Source organism: Coccinella septempunctata, chromosome 4 (genome assembly GCF_907165205.1).
Source record: "Coccinella septempunctata chromosome 4, icCocSept1.1, whole genome shotgun sequence".
NCBI classification, from domain to species: Eukaryota; Metazoa; Arthropoda; class Insecta; order Coleoptera; family Coccinellidae; genus Coccinella; species Coccinella septempunctata.
Window position 1 is genome coordinate 24,313,720 of NC_058192.1, and position 18,593 is coordinate 24,332,312.

Below are 18,593 nucleotides of genomic sequence, written 5' to 3' on the forward strand. Positions count from 1 at the left end.
AAGTACCACCCGTTGTCGGAAATCTTACTTTCAATTGAAAAATTTTATCGAAAAGTTTCAACTTCAGTAGAAACGTACCTACTAATAACATACCTATACTAATAACATACTTAAGATCATAACTGAAGCGCAGTGTTTCCCACATTCTAATTTTTTACGTGAGGGAGGTGAAAGGGGTTGAAAGTTGTGCACGAACAAAACTGTAATGGTCGACTTTCATTCGGTGACAAATTTCATCAGGTAGCATCGTCTCAAAGTAAATGGGCCATGACAAAGTGCATATATTGAAAATCTCTTTGAACTAATTCTTCAAAAAAAAAATTTTTTTATTGAACATTTCTGCACGCTTGTAAAGAAGATACAAAAAAGTACCATATGAACCACTTTCCCTATTCAATAAACTTAGAGGGTTGATGGGGATGGCACAGAGTGCAACAAAAATTCTTCAAAAGTACATAAACATTTGGAAAAAGTAAAACAAAAAGTGACCTGTTTCAGGATTTTGTTGCCAAATATTTTTCTTCTGAGGAAATGAATTTTGTTCCATAATTTTGACGCGCACTGTATAATAATTTTGCAGGGAACTTTTGCTGGGTTTATATATTGTACCTTAAACCCACGGCTTCGCTCTCTTTATATTTCATTATAAAACACTAGTGAAGATTTATAATTAGAATAATTCAAGAAAGATAATGAGCAACAGAAAATCAACAAACCTCACTCCGAAAAATGAAACCGAAAAGTAGCTAATAATGATTAAAAATAAACAACAATGGTAACCATAAAAAATTAATAAGCATGTAACAAAAGCCCTCACGGTGAAGAGAACTGGATACAAACCCTAATTATCAAAGAATGGCGTAACTTTCCTACTGCCTCGATTCACCTATTGCCTACGACGTTATCACTATCCTAGTCCGAATAGGAATGATCATATATTTTCATTATTTTCACGTGACGATCCCAGTTAGATTTTATTTCTTGTCCAAATTCGTATCTCTTCAACCTCTCGAGAAATTTCCGTTAGAAAATTATGCTGTAAGAAGCATATCTCATCAGGAATGAATGATGCAGATTAGGGTCACATTCATAATTATATTAATTCATTCCATGCCAGTCCAAAGCTTGCTTCAAATAGACATTTTTTTTTGGATTGAATTGAAAATGTTAAAATTGATTATTGCGGGTAATACTCGATAATGTTTCTTTTAGTTTAATACCCAACATCGGCCACAAATGCATGAAATAAAATAAAAGGCTTCATTCACGACTTGCGACTTGTTTATGAAAAATCGATATTTTTTCGATTTCACTGTAAACTCAAAATCTCTGTATTATCAGGGAATTCCACCTACAAGCAGCATTATGAACATCGATCATTTCCAAACCCCACTTCACATACAAAAGAATCTCCTGAAATAGAGAAACACCCAAAACATACTCAAAGGGAATGACGCTAAATAGACACTTAGCATTAGACTTAAATGGAGGATGTGTGCCCCACGGAGGCCACACTGTTTATAGCCACAGCTATTTCCTCTATCGTATCTCTGTGAAGCTGCATTTTTATTAGTTGTAAACTTGGATCTCCATAAAAAATTGGTATCATTCCATTAGTAAGGAAAATACCCAATTAACGTCTAGTGAATCTCGCACTTCTCACAGTATTCATTTACATCGATCTGATTCGTTATAGCATACGTGTCTACAGATGCAATATATAATCTCAAACAAGAAATGCAACATCCCATACGTTCCTTCAGTTTCTGTCCATTTGTCATTTTCTTATCTTCGCAGCATCAATTTAATAATGAAAGGGGTTCACACCTTTCTTGACCCTATCTCACCATCTCTGCAATACAAAGAATTCTGTCTGCTCTAAAATACCCTTATCTGATTTGAAATATTTCACGCGGATATCTTTTGGCAAAGGTGGACGACAAACGACCGTCTCACATTTGAAAGAGTGAAGATGTAAACAGCTCTAAACAATGAGCAGATGCTGATGTGTTGTTGATAGGCGGCATGAAATATAGTTTTGGAACTATATTTCTACTTCCGAGTTTCAGAAGGTCAGACCATCTGTAGGTGGAGAGAAGGGGAAAATTCAGTTGGTGAAAATATATAAATTTTGTTCTAATGGGTTCTAGGCAAACATTACCCGTGATATAATTGATAGGATTAGGTTTTTGTAGTAGAATTTCCATTTTTTTTACTCAAGGAGTCAATGAAGGTTGATGATCATTCATCTTTTATTGAACATACCTCCATTTTCTAATTTCCAATTTATTTTTACTTTCCAGATATTAAACTGTCATGTTAATACCTACATTTAATTTTGAAGCAAATTTCTATCCTACGATACAAAATAGGCTTGTGAAGTAAATCTCTACTTTACTATTTTCATATACAATGTGAGTCTTCGACTCGCATACAAATATAGGAAACACTTTTTGACTATACCATTTTTTCCGATTCGGCTCTGATAAAAAGATATAGCCATATGAGTTTTAAATCATAATGAGCTGTGCCAACCTTGGTCAAACAAAATTACTTTCAGAATAATTAGTTAAATCTGCGACACCACACATGCATCAGTGGATTTTTTAATTAGAGTTGCGTTCAGCCAATGCACACAATTTTCCGAATATCACAGAAATATTTTATTTTTGAACATCAGATTACTCGAAATCGGCGGATTATACGAGAAAATATGGGGAATACTTTTATTTCACAAAACGTTCAAACATTCATTAATGAATGTTCGATAATAAGTATATATACTTATTATCGAACTTAGTTTCAAGAGTTGGGGAATTTTTGGTATTTTTATGGTACGTGGGTGATATCTTGTGTTCGAAAAAGATTAATCAAATAAATGAAAAACGATATTCCGAAATTAATTGCATTAGTTAAAACCGTTTGTGATATAGAACTAAAAATAATGTTTTTATGGTTTTTCAACAGCCTGTATCTTTTGAACTGAGCCAATTAGGAAAAAATGGTAAAGAAACAAGTGTTTTTTTCACCTCAAGAATCTACTGTTAAAATATCTGTACGAGTCAAAGACTAACTCTGTATAGATAATACTTACAGGGAAATGAATACATTAACAGTTTATTTCTGCTATTTGGAGACGATCTCAAGATCCTAAAGAGGTTAAAGGTTTATATTATTTATGTAAAATGTTTCTTATAGCATAGTTTTCTAACGGATATTTCGAGAGTTATGACAGGTTGAAGAAATACGAATTTGGGAAAGAAATAAAATCTACCCGGAGTTAATCTATGATTTGGAAAATTCTCTAATTTTAACGATTTTATCTTAGAATGCATAGAGTCTTTCAAAATACCAAATACCTACCTGTAGGAAATTGTTTTTGCATTCACTATTTCTATAGAACTGATTTTTTTTTCAGATCATTACGAAGGCGGAATTTTATTTAGTTGCGAACTTCTACAGGGTGTTCTACGACGACGTCGACGACGACGACAGTGTTCATTATTATTTGAGTTTTCTTCTATGAGAGGTCATTACAATAACATGACAACCTTTTACAGGAATTTAACTTAATTCCTACTTCAAAGTCGGAATTTAACGAAAAATATTTTTAAAATATTATATGGCCCTACTACTCCTTCGTAGATCATCAGTACCTACTAAATTAAATGAAACAAAAAAAAAGTTTTTTGCAATTTCAAAATTTAACTGTGGTGGCTATCAGACCTAGAGGAAGCATGAGATCGCTCTTTTTCCATTTATTCGAATTAAATTCTCGATTCACAAATTTTTTGCCTTGTTTGAATATTTGAGAGTTAAAGTGAATTTCAACTATACTTTCCAGTATAGCAATTCAAGATTAACAAATTATAGACCAGCTCTGTTAAAGGACTTGTCCTATTTTCAATGACTTTCAAGTTAGAGCATAAGTTCACATTTTTTAATAGAATTCTTCCATCGGCCATAAATTCTGATCAAATCGAAGATAACTATGTTCGCACGTTATAAAAAAACATTCCACGTCAGATATTCATGCATATCTTGAATAATCGTGAAACGATTTTACAATCTGAATATTTCATGCAAGCTAAAAAATACTAAAATACTTTCAGATATAGAACATATTTCAGAATTCCATTGCCTATTTGGCGAAAATCTTTTTTGACACTGACAAATTTGAACACGACAAGATGATGATGATGATGCTTCAAGTCCATTCTTCATCCACTTTTTGATCCGCTTAATGATGACACTGGAGATACAGCATATTTTTCTCATCAGGTTACACATATGTGTGAACTCTTTTTGTGCGACTTCCAGATCTGAACGCAGATACGTTTCAGAGTAACCTTCCTTCATATTTTCGGCCATAAAAATTCCTCACCCCTTTTTCGGTTGGATTTCACAGGTTTCGACTTCCTGCTTGTCCAGTACATTCTTCCGTGTTGTCACGCAACAATAAAGATAACCCTTTCCCATCCCCGATAAGACGGTCGAAACCCTAGTTTTTTAGACAATGATAGAACTACCCCAATTGCACAAGGTGAAAGTTTAAGAAGAGGAAGACTGAACAATATCAGTTACATCATGAACTCTAAGAATAGAGAGTTGATTGTGAGCTTGCCAGCTTGGCTTCATGAAACTTTTGTGAGGTGAAGTATGGTGTTATATTCGATCCACATTCGTCAAAAGGCTTATTAAACTCCCGTCAATCATATACCTACCTGGTTTTCTCAGTTTTTGTGGAATCATTCAGGGAACGGAAAGCTCACATGTAGATTGAATAGGTACACAATCTTCATTGAAAGTCGTTTTTCAAGCAATTATTGCATTTTGCTTCTACAAAACATTATGCAAATGATTGAATATTGGAAAGTTGCAGCAGAAGATTGCGATTGTGATACTTGCCATGGTCTTGCATATATTCCGAATTGCATATTTCGTTTAATATGAGGTTTTTTCTGTTGTGGCCGATTTTAATTTGAAGGAGACACCGCACTCTTATCGAGATATCAATTTAAAAATTTCAAATGACAAATGACTATAAGTAGGAAAATACCTATATCGGAGACAAACTTGTCTCTGCCTATATAAACATAGTTTGAAAGTTTGATATTGACTCTGAACGTACCAATATGTACAGGGTGGGCAAAATTCGTTGTCTACTGAGGGGATCTGGAGAACTATAACAGCTAGAAGAAAACTGATGAAAAATCTCGAGCATTTTTTCATGACTAATCCAAATCTGAAAACAGAATTGGCCTATCATTTTTAGATTTCGAGTTATAAACAAAGTTTGAGAGTTTGACGATTTCGAAAAGTTACCATAACTTTTTTGTCTATTATGTTACAGATCTGAAAATTGAACCTTATTAGGCACTTCCATACGTAGAATCTACTGACAAAAGATTTTTTTCAATTGAAAATAAAAAATTCAATAAAAGTTTTCATTTAAAATAATTAAAGTTCACCCAATGATTAGAAATGAAAAAATATTTTGAGCTCATCAGTGGATTCTACGTAAAAAAGTGCCTGTAGAATGTTCAAGTTTCAGATTTGTAACTTCAAAGACAAAAAAGTTATGAGAACTTTAGGAAATTGTCAAAATCAAAAACGAAGTATCGTAGGAGGCTGCGGTTTTCACCATTTTTTGTTTCTCCGAAAAAGGGCTCGGAAATGTGTCATTCGTTTTCTTCTAGCTGTTATAGTTCTCGAGATCCTCTCTGTAGACAACGAATTTTCCCCACCCTGTACACTCATCTCTAGAAAATCAATTTATTTTATACCATTCTGACTTTTCGAGACAACCTTATTCCACCCATAGCAACATGGGTAAGTTGACGTTTATCCATTCAGCAAAATCATTTTTTTTAACTCACAAGTGAAGTAAAACAACATCGACATGAACATCATAACTGGATAAACGTCATCTTGTTGGTATGGATTGAATAATGCCCTAGCAACAATCAATCCAATCGATACCTTTCATGCCATTTCATGAATTAGATAATTCCCTGGAAAGTGGATCCTAATCAAGTAGGATCGTTTGGATCTTAATCAAAATGGAATTAAATTGTGTCCTATACAACACGTGATTAATAATTATTTATTCATTCGAAGAAATTAACCTACTCACGTGTTGTATACATAACTATTATCAATTATAATGAAACACAACGTATTGGAATCCTTTGTATCTTATGTAAGCACCTATATACAGTGTGAGTCTTCGACTCATACAAATATTTTAACAGTAGATCGTTAAGTTTGAAAGAAAAACTTTTTTCCTTCGCCATTTCTTCCGAATCGGCTCGGTTTAAAAGATACAGGTTGTTGAAAAACGATAAAAAATTGTTATTTTCACTTCTATATCACAATCTGAAGAAAATTTTTAGTGTTTCATTTATTGACTAGACACAGCCCAAATTTTAATCAATTACATAGAATAGGGACGGAGCTATAGTCCTTTTTGTAAGTAGATACCTCGAACTGTAAAAATATTAATAAAGAGTCAAATTTCTCGAAAACCGTTGAGAATTCAGACATAGTTGTGTTACCAAACTTATATTCAAATTTAACAAGGAATTCAAAAATGTAAAAATATATAGGAATTTCCATTTAAAATAACGAAGTTGATGTGTGAAGAAGAAACGAAACACTTTGTATAGTTCTAAATAATTTTTAGGAGAGGCTCTTAGGAAAGTTTTATTTGAAACTCCTTTCTGCAAAGTTAATAGAATTAGTGTACCTAATCGACCACTGCCCTGTATAACTTGAAATCATTACGGATTTCTCCAAATACAAAACTCTGTTTTCGTAGTGTTTCAAGTTTGTGACCCAAAAAATTTAATTTAATTACCTAATCAATAAAGACGGATGGAATTTAATTTTTTGAAATTTTGGTTACCGTGTTGTCTGAATATTGCGATTCGACTAGATCAATTGAGTATCTACCTATTAAAATCAGAAGTGGAGGTACGAGAAAAACCTTGTGTCATTTAGTTCATGTCCCTTTTTCCAATATCAAATTTGGTAGAATATATAGGTAGATACACAAGTAGGTATCTATATACATACTATTTCTCGGTTGAACCTTATTTATTATTCATCAATTTTTCTTAGGCCGGACCTGAAAGAATCTGTCACCATGTCAATACGAACTAGTTGTTCCAGAGAACAAACATGATCAACAAATATCATCAAAATATAGGTATAGGGAGGGTACAAAGTTATGGGTGAAATTGACAAAATCAATGAAACACTCTTTCTCTTGATTACAGAGAGAGATAAGCCCTTCGAATACTTATATAGGTTACTCTGATTCACCTCAGTGTCCTCTATCTACCCTTAGCTCCCGCCCATTTACCAATGAGTCACCTTGTATATTCATTCATTCAGAGGCGTACACTGAAAATAATTATAGAATATATGTAGAAAGAAAGAAGAGTTTTCAGAAAATTTACACATTTCGAGGACGATGATGAAGCTTTTCCGTGTTTGTTGAGAAATATACAGGATGTCCCAGGATTAATGGGAATAAATTCGGATATAGGTTCAGTACCCCAAAATAAGGCGCAAAGTTTTTAGGCTCGGAAACGCTCCTTTGAAAAGTAACGTTGCTTCAAAGTTTGATTCGATTATGGATTCATTCAAATTGTTGCAGATATGAACAAATGAAATTTTGCAGTGGTATTGTTCAAATAGAGATGCACCTAGAAGTCGGCAACACTCTTTTATTTTCTACCAAAACTTTTCATTCATGCTCATCAAAGAATATGATTTTAAATGACGGTTTTTTCTGGAAACTTTATTTCTCTTATGATTGTTTCCGTGAAAGAATAAATTAGATCCTTCGGTCTGTTTTTAAACATTTTCCTCATTTAAAAATTGTTGGCTTAATTTTAGCACAAATCAACTAAGTCCGAGAGGCTTACCTACCCCTATGAAATGATCATATTTCTATCTATAAATACGAAGTTTCTAATCTGAATTTAAAATAGGTACCTACTTTTGAATTTTGTTATCTGTCATAATCCATAGGTCTATGAATTCCGAGGAAAGTATACAATTAAAAATTCTACGCCTATGAAAAATTTGATTGTCTTACTGCTGGTCTGATAAAATATCCAGCTAGAAGGACCAAAATATTTTAGAATAGATTACCTACTATAGTAGTATTCGACTTAGATTCTCCCCCAGAAAAGAGTTTTCCTCACTTTATTCTAGGTGAGCTTGAATTAACACCCACTTCCCTCGGTTTTCGCTCATTATCTTATGGATAGTTACTACTAGCCAGTACCTACCTACTTCATACTCTGGATGCGCCACTGACTCGGTATTTTTATTAATTTAATTTCATTAGAAAACTACCAATCTTAACTCCACGGTTAGAGAGTAGAGGAAGATCACTTTTTTATTTGAGATCTGGAAGGACAAATCTGAGCTTACAGTCTCCAAAAGTCATTATATGCGTGCAATAACCAAATATGTAGCTGATAAAGTTGATTTATTTGTTGATTCTTTGGATGAAATCCTGAAGGCATACATAAGTTACTATTAAATAGACTTATTTCAGTTTGTGGTTTATACTTTCTTTTAGTATAAATCATACTGATAAGAATTCTTATGAATAATGTTCATTGTATGGGCTCAGTAATTTCTGCATTGCTTCTATTGCCAGATTTATAGATAAGTATTTGTATTTCTTTTTTGATGTTGTCGTAATTTTTCTCCTTTATATTTATGCTGTCATAAGGATTTTTTTTTCGAATATTTTCACTTTTCCTGTAATTGGGTGTTATTTTACCTGTTGTAAATAAAGGCTTATTATTAGATATAGTTTTTTGAGGCAAATCGGCCAGAAAACTTGAATATCCTGAATTAGCCTGCTAGTATGAACTGAATTGATTTTGTTAATTCATTAATTAAAGAATCGCTCCTCTACAAGTTTCCTTTATGATTTGGGAATTGTTGGAAACAACAAATTTTGATGATAATTCGACATTGAAGTGAGTGGGTGCATAGTGTCGGACTCCATTGTTTGAGAGTAGCTATTACAACCGAAGATCGTGCTTGGTACACTAGAAAGAATCAAATTTCCTTCCCTATGCAGAATATTTTATTTACAAGCTGAGATTCCGATAGGAGGTACCTACAATCGCAAGCACGTATCAACTTTCAGTGTCAATAACACATATAGCTTATCCAGCCCATGAAATGTCACACCTAAAAACTGACACTGCCTAAGATATAACAAATTAGCACCTGTTTTTTCAACTGATAACAACACATCATGAGTAGGAATGCTACACCACCATTGGTTTCCAGTTCAGGGACCGCCTTCACGTCCCCCTAACAACACGAAGCTACGCCCATTCGAAGCTCGCTGCCTCAAAAGCTCGAACCCAAGGATCCTTTTAATCCGTCATCAGTTAAAGAAAAGCTGCCACAGTGTGTTGCTGCGCACGCTACAATCTTTGGTTTGAATTTTTGGACACACGTTTTTTCGGGATATAAATTGGATGCGAGACGCGTCGAGTTACATAACAACGGGACGTAACAATTAGAAATTTATTTTTAGAAGAGTTATATTCTGGCTGCTCCGCTAGCTTAGTGTTCCTGCTAGTTACTTTTGTGTTGTGTTGTGAAATTAGATCGGTGTTTTTAATAGTGGAATTGACCGAATTACTGGATATCGAGGAGGTTTTCGGCTGGGTAAGTGAAGATTTTCGACGCAAAAAATTCCGATCTACCTGTTCGGATTATACAAAAAAATCTAGACTTCATTGATATTTATCAATTTTTATCTTGAATATATATTACAATCAGAAGTGATGAAGTATGAAGTGAGTAAGTGATGAATTATAGAATGGAAATAGAATCACAGAAGGACTTCGTTTATTTATACATATCTATATCCATATGTTGTATAATTAGGGACAGCCAAAACATCGCTATTTCGTAGAGTAAGATGTTGATGACACGGATGACAGCTAGATGATTTTTTTCGGCCAGTTTTCATTACTTACGCAAGCTAGGATCTTAATATTATTTGCAGAAAGTGCAAAGGTCTGTAAGAGAATATGATAATAGATTTCCCTATTTAGATCTAGGTAATTCATTAAACTTTTGTGTAGGTACTATGCAAACACAAGTATGTTAAAATTTCGATCAATCCGAGGATCTATCTCAATCAGCAGATCTTAGGCTTGGGTATTTGTATAAATTTTTTCTATAAAGAATTGAAGCGTACAACGTTTGATATAATCAGGAAGCGATGTTGTTAAAGTTGCAAAATTTTATTTTACTTCATCTTTATTAGTAGGTGCGCAAAATGAAAGTAGATAATCACAGATTAGAGTTTGATACTATTCTTCTACTTTCTACTTCTACTAGTATCAGCGATGGTTCTTTGTTGCGGGTTACTAATTTTGGGAGGTTGGATTTGGATCGTGAGAGGATCTTTCTAATGTGAACATTCGTTGTTGTTTGTTAGTTGTTTGAATCTACCTAGTAAAAGCTCATTCCTACTAAGGTTTCTCTACTAGGTTCCTACTTAAGAGAGCGTTATGCTCGGCGTTATGCATTTTGCCCCTTTGTCTGCAATTTTCGAATTTTGAGCCGAAAATAGTCTCAAACGGTGGACTTGAATTCGCATATTCAGTTGTTTGTCCTTTCGGCCGTAAACACCCTTCAACATTCGAAGGAAAAGAGCCTAGATGGAGCCTAGCGGTCGGTCTAGGCACTTGAAATTTTCAGTGTTCAAGTTCGAATGCGCCAAGTGGGTGAAATCTATTCGATGATTTTAGAGGTCTGTTTTTTCTTCGACATTCGAAAATAAGCCGATCCAATTGAATTGCAAATAATTCTGCAATGTGCAGAAGATGGTTTTTGTAAAAACAAATGTTTGTGAAATTCAGTATAGATCCTAAATAGAATATTTAAATTCTTGTAGACTTAATGCTACTCTATATCTTCCCCGTAGAGCTAGCAGACACCTTGGAATTCTTTTCTGTTCTGTAATTTCGTAGGTTTCGGAATGAATCAAAGTTTGTTAGGAATTTTAGGCTCATTTTAGGCTCTCATTTGAATTCACAGCCTATTTTTCTTATACACCTATGTTCAAAATAATGGATTCTGCCTCGGATTCTGCAAAGTACATGCTATCGCATCGGCCCATGTAAAAAAATTTTACCCTCCATTCTGCTGGTTTTGTTAGCACAAAGTTAGCAGCGCCCGATCTCAAGATATCAAGAATCTGATCACATCAAAATTGGAGGCCTCGTTATAGGCTTAATCAAATCGAGATTCAAATATATCATTTGAGACCACTGAATGTTCTCTTTTATTAATCATTATTATTACTTAGCAAAAAAAGAGTTGGAAGAAGCTAGGTTTTTTTTCTTTAATCAGGCCCGTTAAGCTATTTAGAAGAACCAAACCACTAATCCCATGTTCGCCTAGATTCTGATCACACGATTTGATGCTAATTTGCGAGTGAATTATTAGTACCCGAGTAAAAATTTTTTACTTTGGACAAATCGCGGGTTCTGCTAGCTTAATGTTGAGCTAGTGTAACCCTTCTGCTAACTGAATTTCGATCAAGAATCTGATCACATCGTAATTTAAGGCTTTTATTCGCAGTCAAGGCCGATTTTTCATATGTACATACGTTGAAAAAAAGCTTCATCATCCTCAAGCTTGCAGAACCAAACTACCAATCGGATGTTTATGTTGTTTATTATAAATATATTCAGAATCTTATCATACCTCAAATGAAAGCTGATTTAAGGCTAATTCATTATTATACATTATTACTACCTTTTAATTGCGCCAGAAATCGCGGGTTCTGCTAGCTCAACATTAAGTTAGCAGAACACTTCTGCTAATCGAATGTTTATAAAGAGTCTGATCACGATCACATCATAATTTTAGGCTGATTTAAGGTTTTAATTTCAACTCATTGCAAAAATTTTCTTACATATCTATACGATAAAGCTTTACCCTTAAGTTAGCAGAACCAAACTACCAATCGAACGTTTATCAAGAATCTGCTCAAATCATGATTTCTAGCTAATTTGAAAAGATCGCTTTGAAAAAAATTTAACTGAAAACTAAAATAATAGACTTACTATTTACTTATTTCTCTTAGTTGAGCCGAATAGAGCTTAGTATGCCAGTAAGTCTGGCACGCCGCCAATTTGAAATAACTCTGAGCACTTGATTTTTCTAAAATATATTCGGTATACTTATGAGTGAATAATGTACAATTCCAGGTTTAGTTTTTATGAATGTTATTGATGTGTTACTTTTCGTAACAGATTGTCAGCAGTCCTAGAGGACTTTATTGATTATTATACGGGTTCGTATACAGAATGAGTGTTTACTAAAGACGCGGCGAAAATGCAAGCTGTGATTATTTATCCGAAAACATTAATATTTCGTCAAGAAACATGAAATCAAATACGCAAATCTGGAGTGTCAAAAATGGGAACTTTTTTCACATTTTCGTTTGTAGGAAGGCAGAAGGTATTTCTTGAAAATGTTTTTGTTACTTATTCTAAACCGAGTGAACAGAAAAAAATCAATATTAATTTAGTCAAAGTATGCCAAGAGCTTTCACCTTTTCCGACCGATTTGTCTTGAAAAACCACCCAAGAAGATATAGGAGAGGTGCAATTCAGTTCAAAACTGATTGGAACTGCCGAGGGAACGGTTGCAGATTGAATGGCAAGGTCCAACTTAATTGACAGAACTGGATTCGTAAGCAGGGTTGAAGCATATAGACGATGAGTAAAGTTAAAAAGAAGATTATATAAAACTACTTCATCCGAGACTTCATCCTCTATGCTAAAACGTTAGTTTTAAGTGCTGAAGATACTTTCAGGAGTTAGTGAAATTTGAGGCCGAGTTAGTTAATTTATTAAACGGTACCCCCTAATTTTATGATAACCTCGCCAATGCTTCTTGCTACCGATCCCTGTCCGTTATCGGTTCTAACCTCACTTTTGTCAATTATGTCGAAAAGACGTGGATTTGTTTACATTTGCGTTTGGTAAATGTCAAAAACCTAAAGGTGGGTTCATTCGGAGTTCGTAAGAAATAAACGGCAGACGGCGATCACGTGAATTCCATCTGCCAATGAAATTCTCCCTTTCCTCAGTTTCTTGGGAACTCTTGAACCTACTATGCATTTTCTCGGTTTTTTTTTTTGTCTTTCCGATCTGGTTCCAGGGTTTAGAGTGCTATCTTGTTACGATCTGATTACTCTGCTTTTGTTTGGTGTCTTTTGCGGCCGGCGAGATGCAACAAGGTTTGGATAAATCTCGGGATAGGTAGACCCGAGGGTAAACCAATTTCCGAATCCTTTAAATCAGCTGATTACACCCCCCTCCCCCCCATTTGACCATGGGTTTCTTCAGGAAATATTAAAATTTTCGGACAAGCAATCACCTGTATTTTTGGGGCATCTTCAATAACTAACCTATATGTTTCTCATGGATTGTGCCAATATTGTTATGGTATATTCAAATACCGAATGGCCGCGATTGAAAAAACTGCTTTGGATAATAAACCTCATTTTTTTCAGGATTATTTTGAAGATTTCACAGGACGAGTCTGAGAAAAATCGAAAAAAAAAATAGTTTCCGAAGATTTCCAAATGAAATTAATTTAAAGTGATGACGGTTTATGCTTATTATCTTTAACTTCAGCTCAGAATATTTTTAGAATATTGTATCGAGATTGTTATATTTGGCCACCGCGCTAAAAGCTTTCTTTCATCATTATGGTTGTTCACAATACGTCCATTCATTCGCAAGATGTAGACATCTATCGACATCGGAAAAAATTTACAAACAATTCCTACCATTTTTTCCAGAATATACCGTCACACGTGGAGTATACAGGGTGTTTCACGAGTCGTTGGCCATAGCCTAATGGTGAATGCAGATCATCCAGGCTTTCCAGAAAACTTGCTTATTTTGTATACTAAGTTTCGGGGATACGGTGGGATTAATGAAAATTGACCTAAATTTGCTATAACCATAACTCTAAAATGCAAGGTCCGATTTCGATCCAATTTTATGAGTTCAGTATATATTTTTAGGACAGTACATTGAATATCATGATTTTTCTTTCAAGCTCCAAAATCTATATTTTTCACATCTCTTACAGAAATTTCGTTTTTTCCATGAAAAACGATATAACCCATTCTAAGGAATTCAATTTTCACACAATGAAAAAGGAACCGGACGAATTCATATTTTATATTGCAGTTATTCTCACAGGATGAGGACAGGCTCAATAAAACAACTTTATAATGCCGACGTTTCGTTAGATGTTCTAACCGAGGTTCTAACTTTATCAAAGCTAGAAATGGGGTACAATCGTTGAAGAAGAATATCTTTCATTTACAAATTAGTTAAAACTTACCCTTAATTATATGTCGGTCAATACAGCATTATGGAGGTTTTTAGTCAAAATTACAAAAATCAAGGAACAAACCAACATGAGTCAAATTTTCTTCACAGATATGAACTGAACTTGGAAAAACCAACAACAACGTTACGTTTGTTTGTAACTTTGATAAAGTTAGAATATCTAACGAAACGTCGGCATTATAAAGTTGTTTTATTGAGCCTGTCCTCATCCTGTGAGAATAACTGCAATATTTACCTAATATAAAGGACGTGAAAATTTCATTCATATTTTATGTCATTTTTTCGAAATGAGGTCCTGTTTTTATTCTTTCGGTGATAATATTCATCGTCCTTGGATGGGATTCTAAATTATTTTAAATTCTGTTCAATACTTCTTCATTTTAAACCCTCAGCACATACTGAGTGTTCGTAAAAAGGTGTTCAAAAGTATGCATAGTCGAGCTGTGAATTCTTTTTTTTTCAAGATGTCACAGGCGAAGAATCTCTTGTTACCTACGTTTTATATTAAAGCAGATGATCATCAACTGCTTTTCGTTGGTAAAATTTTCTTTGGTAATATTTTGTAGAGAGCAAAATTAATAAATGCAAATTGAAGAATTGCAACTTACAAATAACAATATTTTACAATTTGAACACGAACAAAATAAAAAATCACAAAATCTGTAACATGAAATTTATGTTGTTTATGTGATTTCTTATGAATTCTCATTTAATTTAAGCCCGTTTATAACAGCCTAGAATTCTCCCCTAGAATTATCTGGAGAATTCTCTACCAAATTTTGGTCAGAAAACGGCAGAGATTATTTTGTATGCAGTGAATTCTACCAAAAGTGCGTATGTAATGGTAAAAAATTCACAGCGCATGAATTCTCGAGTAAATTCTCTAGAGAATTCTCGGCTGTTGCAAACGGGCTTTACCTGGGGCTTTACACAAAAGCAGATCTATTCTCCCGATGTTAAAAAGTCCAACTCATTTTTTTTATTCTGAAGGTACCGAAAAATATTTCATCGAAACGTCGCCTGCGATTAAACAGTTTTATTTGTGCCCTTTGACCAAAAGCTTGTGAAATTCCACAATAAATGATTTAACACATCATAAGTGGTATGAGGAAAACAAGATAAGTAGTAAAAGAACTTCTAAACTAAGTTGCACTCTTAAAATATTGCGTTTTAGAAATTCTAGCAGACTAGAATTCTTCATGACCATAAGGATTTCCTAACTTTGGTGAACTTGCAGTGTCCTTGTAGGTGACCTTGCAATTAAAATTTGACTCGCTCGAAAAAGAAAAGTGAAAAAGTCGCTCGCACTGTAAAAAATTGATAATCCGCGACATATTTGAATTTGGATCAGTTATTTCGATCAAAGACATTGATAATTGAGAAAAAACTGGTTTAACAAAAGGGTTCTCTTTGATAAAAAATTTTCAAGTATGTCGGCTGAAATTTCTTGGATATTATTGAAGAATTCATAACATGAGGACAAAAGAATACGAAAGTACGTCCACTGACTTAAAACTATTCCGACCCTAAATTTACTTTGATTATTTTTTAACTTTATTTATTGCCGAGTTTATTTTTGATCCTTTTGAACAGTAGGTATCAATTCGTTAGTGTCTAACTGTCTAACTGCCAGTTAAATGTTGAATGTGTTTTTTTAACTTTCGAAGCCCCTGTAATTTTGAAAGCCCTTTAATTTTAAAACTTCCTCCATTCTTACTGCAGTTGACACTTGAGGAAGCTTCGAGCTCGACTTTAAGCTTAATTAAACTAGCCGTTAATATACAAAATAAATTTGAAACAACCATTATTTCCGGACACAATCTGGATCTTTATCCAGATTGAAAACAAAAAAAAAAACATAGAAAACAATATTAACTTCAAATAGACGAAGTAATTATTTGAGTTCAAGAAAATATTTTACTTTCATTGTTCTTTTAATATCTGTCTCTTTTCTCCATCAGATTAGAAATTCGCACCTCTATGATTCCTTGAAAAAAATTACTTAATCAATGAATGCTAGATCTTTGCAACACTTAGAAAATAACCCAATTATTATTTATATATTTATTATTATATATTTCAGAAGATCAAATTTTTTTCAGTCTCCGCGTATGTTATTTATCATCATAATGAAGTGAACTGGAAAAGCTACGGTGGTCAACAGAGAAAGAACAATGTTGTCGGCGGGGCTTGGATATTCTTCGGCTCCTCCAGGAACAACAGCTCCTTACAGTCCACCTCCAGCAGCTAGACACAGCCCCCTTCCCAGTTTTGGATTCACCCAGGAACAAGTTGCCTGCGTATGTGAGGTGAGCTCTTGCATACAAAGTGTATTATCTTCTACTGATATTACTTACTTATGACATAACACATTATTTGCAAGATGTTCTTTTCTGCTAAATACGTAAACTAAAATAACATATAAATGAACAATAAAACTGTTTCTCTCAGAACGACGTTTCTGCAATATTCAATACCATCCTCAGGCTTAAGAACAAACAAGGATTTCAAACAGCTCACAATCTAACAAAAAATGCAAATTAAAGAAGAATAACCTCAAAGATGCAATAAAAGGTCGATAAGAAATTTCAAAAAACAGGGTTACAGGGTAACCTCTAAATTTTAATGAGTGTTCCTTCATAGACTTTTCTACTACAAATCTTAGAAACATCATGTCATTCATATTATTATAGCCGTTATAATCCTTATTAACATTGACGTTAACGTTAACCTCCAATTCGAATTATCTCTTCGTTTAGTATTGATGGACTCTTCAGTTTAAAACAATTACCTGTCTTCAAGCGTAGACAAGTCCCTATTACCATTTATTATGAGACAATCTATGACATGTTGTTACAGTCTAGTAAAGACATATTTTTTTTATTATTCTATGTAGCAACCAATAAAGGGTCGATAAGAAATTTCAAAAAACAAAGATAATCAGCTTTCAGTTACAGGGTAATCTCTAAATTTTAATGAGCGTTCCTTCATAGACTTTTCTATTACAAATCTTAGAAAAATCATATAAAAAACAATTAACAGAATCGTCTTTCACCTTCTTACTAATCTGGAATAAGTACCTATAATATCATTCATATTATTATAATCGTTATAATCCTTATTAACATTGACGTTAACGTTAACCTCCAATTCGAATTATCTCTTCGTTTAGTATTGATGGACTCTTCAGTCTAAAACAATTACCTGTCTTCAGGCGTAGACAAGTCCCTATTACCATTTATTATGAGACAATCTATGACATGTTGTTACACTCTAGTAAAGACATATTTTTTGATTATTCTATGTAGCAACCAATAAAGGGTCAATAAGAAATTTCAAAAAACAAAAATAATCAGCTTTCAGTTAGAGGGTAACCTCTAAATTTTAATGAGTGTTCCTTCATAGACTTTTCTAGTTCAAATCTTAGAAAAATCATATAAAAAAACAATTAACAGAATCGTCTTTCAACTTCTTACTAATCTGGAATAAGTACCTATAATATCATTCATATTATTATAATCGTTATAATCCGTATTAACATCGAGATTAACATTGACATTAACGTTAACCTCCGATTCGAATTATCTCTTCGTTTAGTATTGATGGACTCTTCAGTCTAAAACAATTACCTGTCTTCAGGTGTAGAAAAGTCCCTATTACCATTTATTATGAGGCAATCTATGACATGTTGTTACACTCTAGTAAAGACATATTTTTTTTATTATTCTCTGTAGCAACCAACACAAACGGCACCGTCTACTTTATAACCAATATTGGACTTTTGTTCACTTTATCCTTGGTTTATGTGAAATATTTTTCAATCGTATTGAAATTATTACAAACAATTACATTTTTTCGTTGTTGGGTAATCTCTTTATTTGATACGATAAGCCTTGTATGTTGGGTACTTAGTTGAAGATTTTTTGATCGATATATGAGTATCTACCATCCGCAAGTGGTAATTCTTCGATATTATTCGACTGGTGAGAGACAGCACCTAAGATGAAACTCATCATGGTGACTATAGTACTTTTAACTTATCATTGTGTTCATTACTCTTAAATTGGTGCTTCTCTCTCGTAAAGTTTTAGTACCTCATATGGAATAACAAGTTGAATATTCTATAGTTGCTTTTTTATGTAGAATCCAGTG

The 18,593-nt window shown here is 33.5% G+C and overlaps 1 protein-coding gene across 1 annotated transcript in view; it reads left to right on the forward strand.

Moving 5' to 3' along the window:
• The first annotated feature begins 9,429 nt into the window (after positions 1 to 9,429).
• LOC123312349 (homeobox protein six1-like) overlaps positions 9,430 to 18,593 on the forward strand; it is a 43,557-nt gene continuing 34,393 nt past the window's right edge. Inside the window, exons 1-2 of the mRNA XM_044896726.1 lie at positions 9,430 to 9,714; positions 16,544 to 16,750. Coding sequence (XP_044752661.1) covers positions 16,616 to 16,750 — 135 coding nt within the window. The 5' untranslated portion in view covers positions 9,430 to 9,714; positions 16,544 to 16,615. The remainder of the gene's footprint in view (positions 9,715 to 16,543; positions 16,751 to 18,593) is intronic.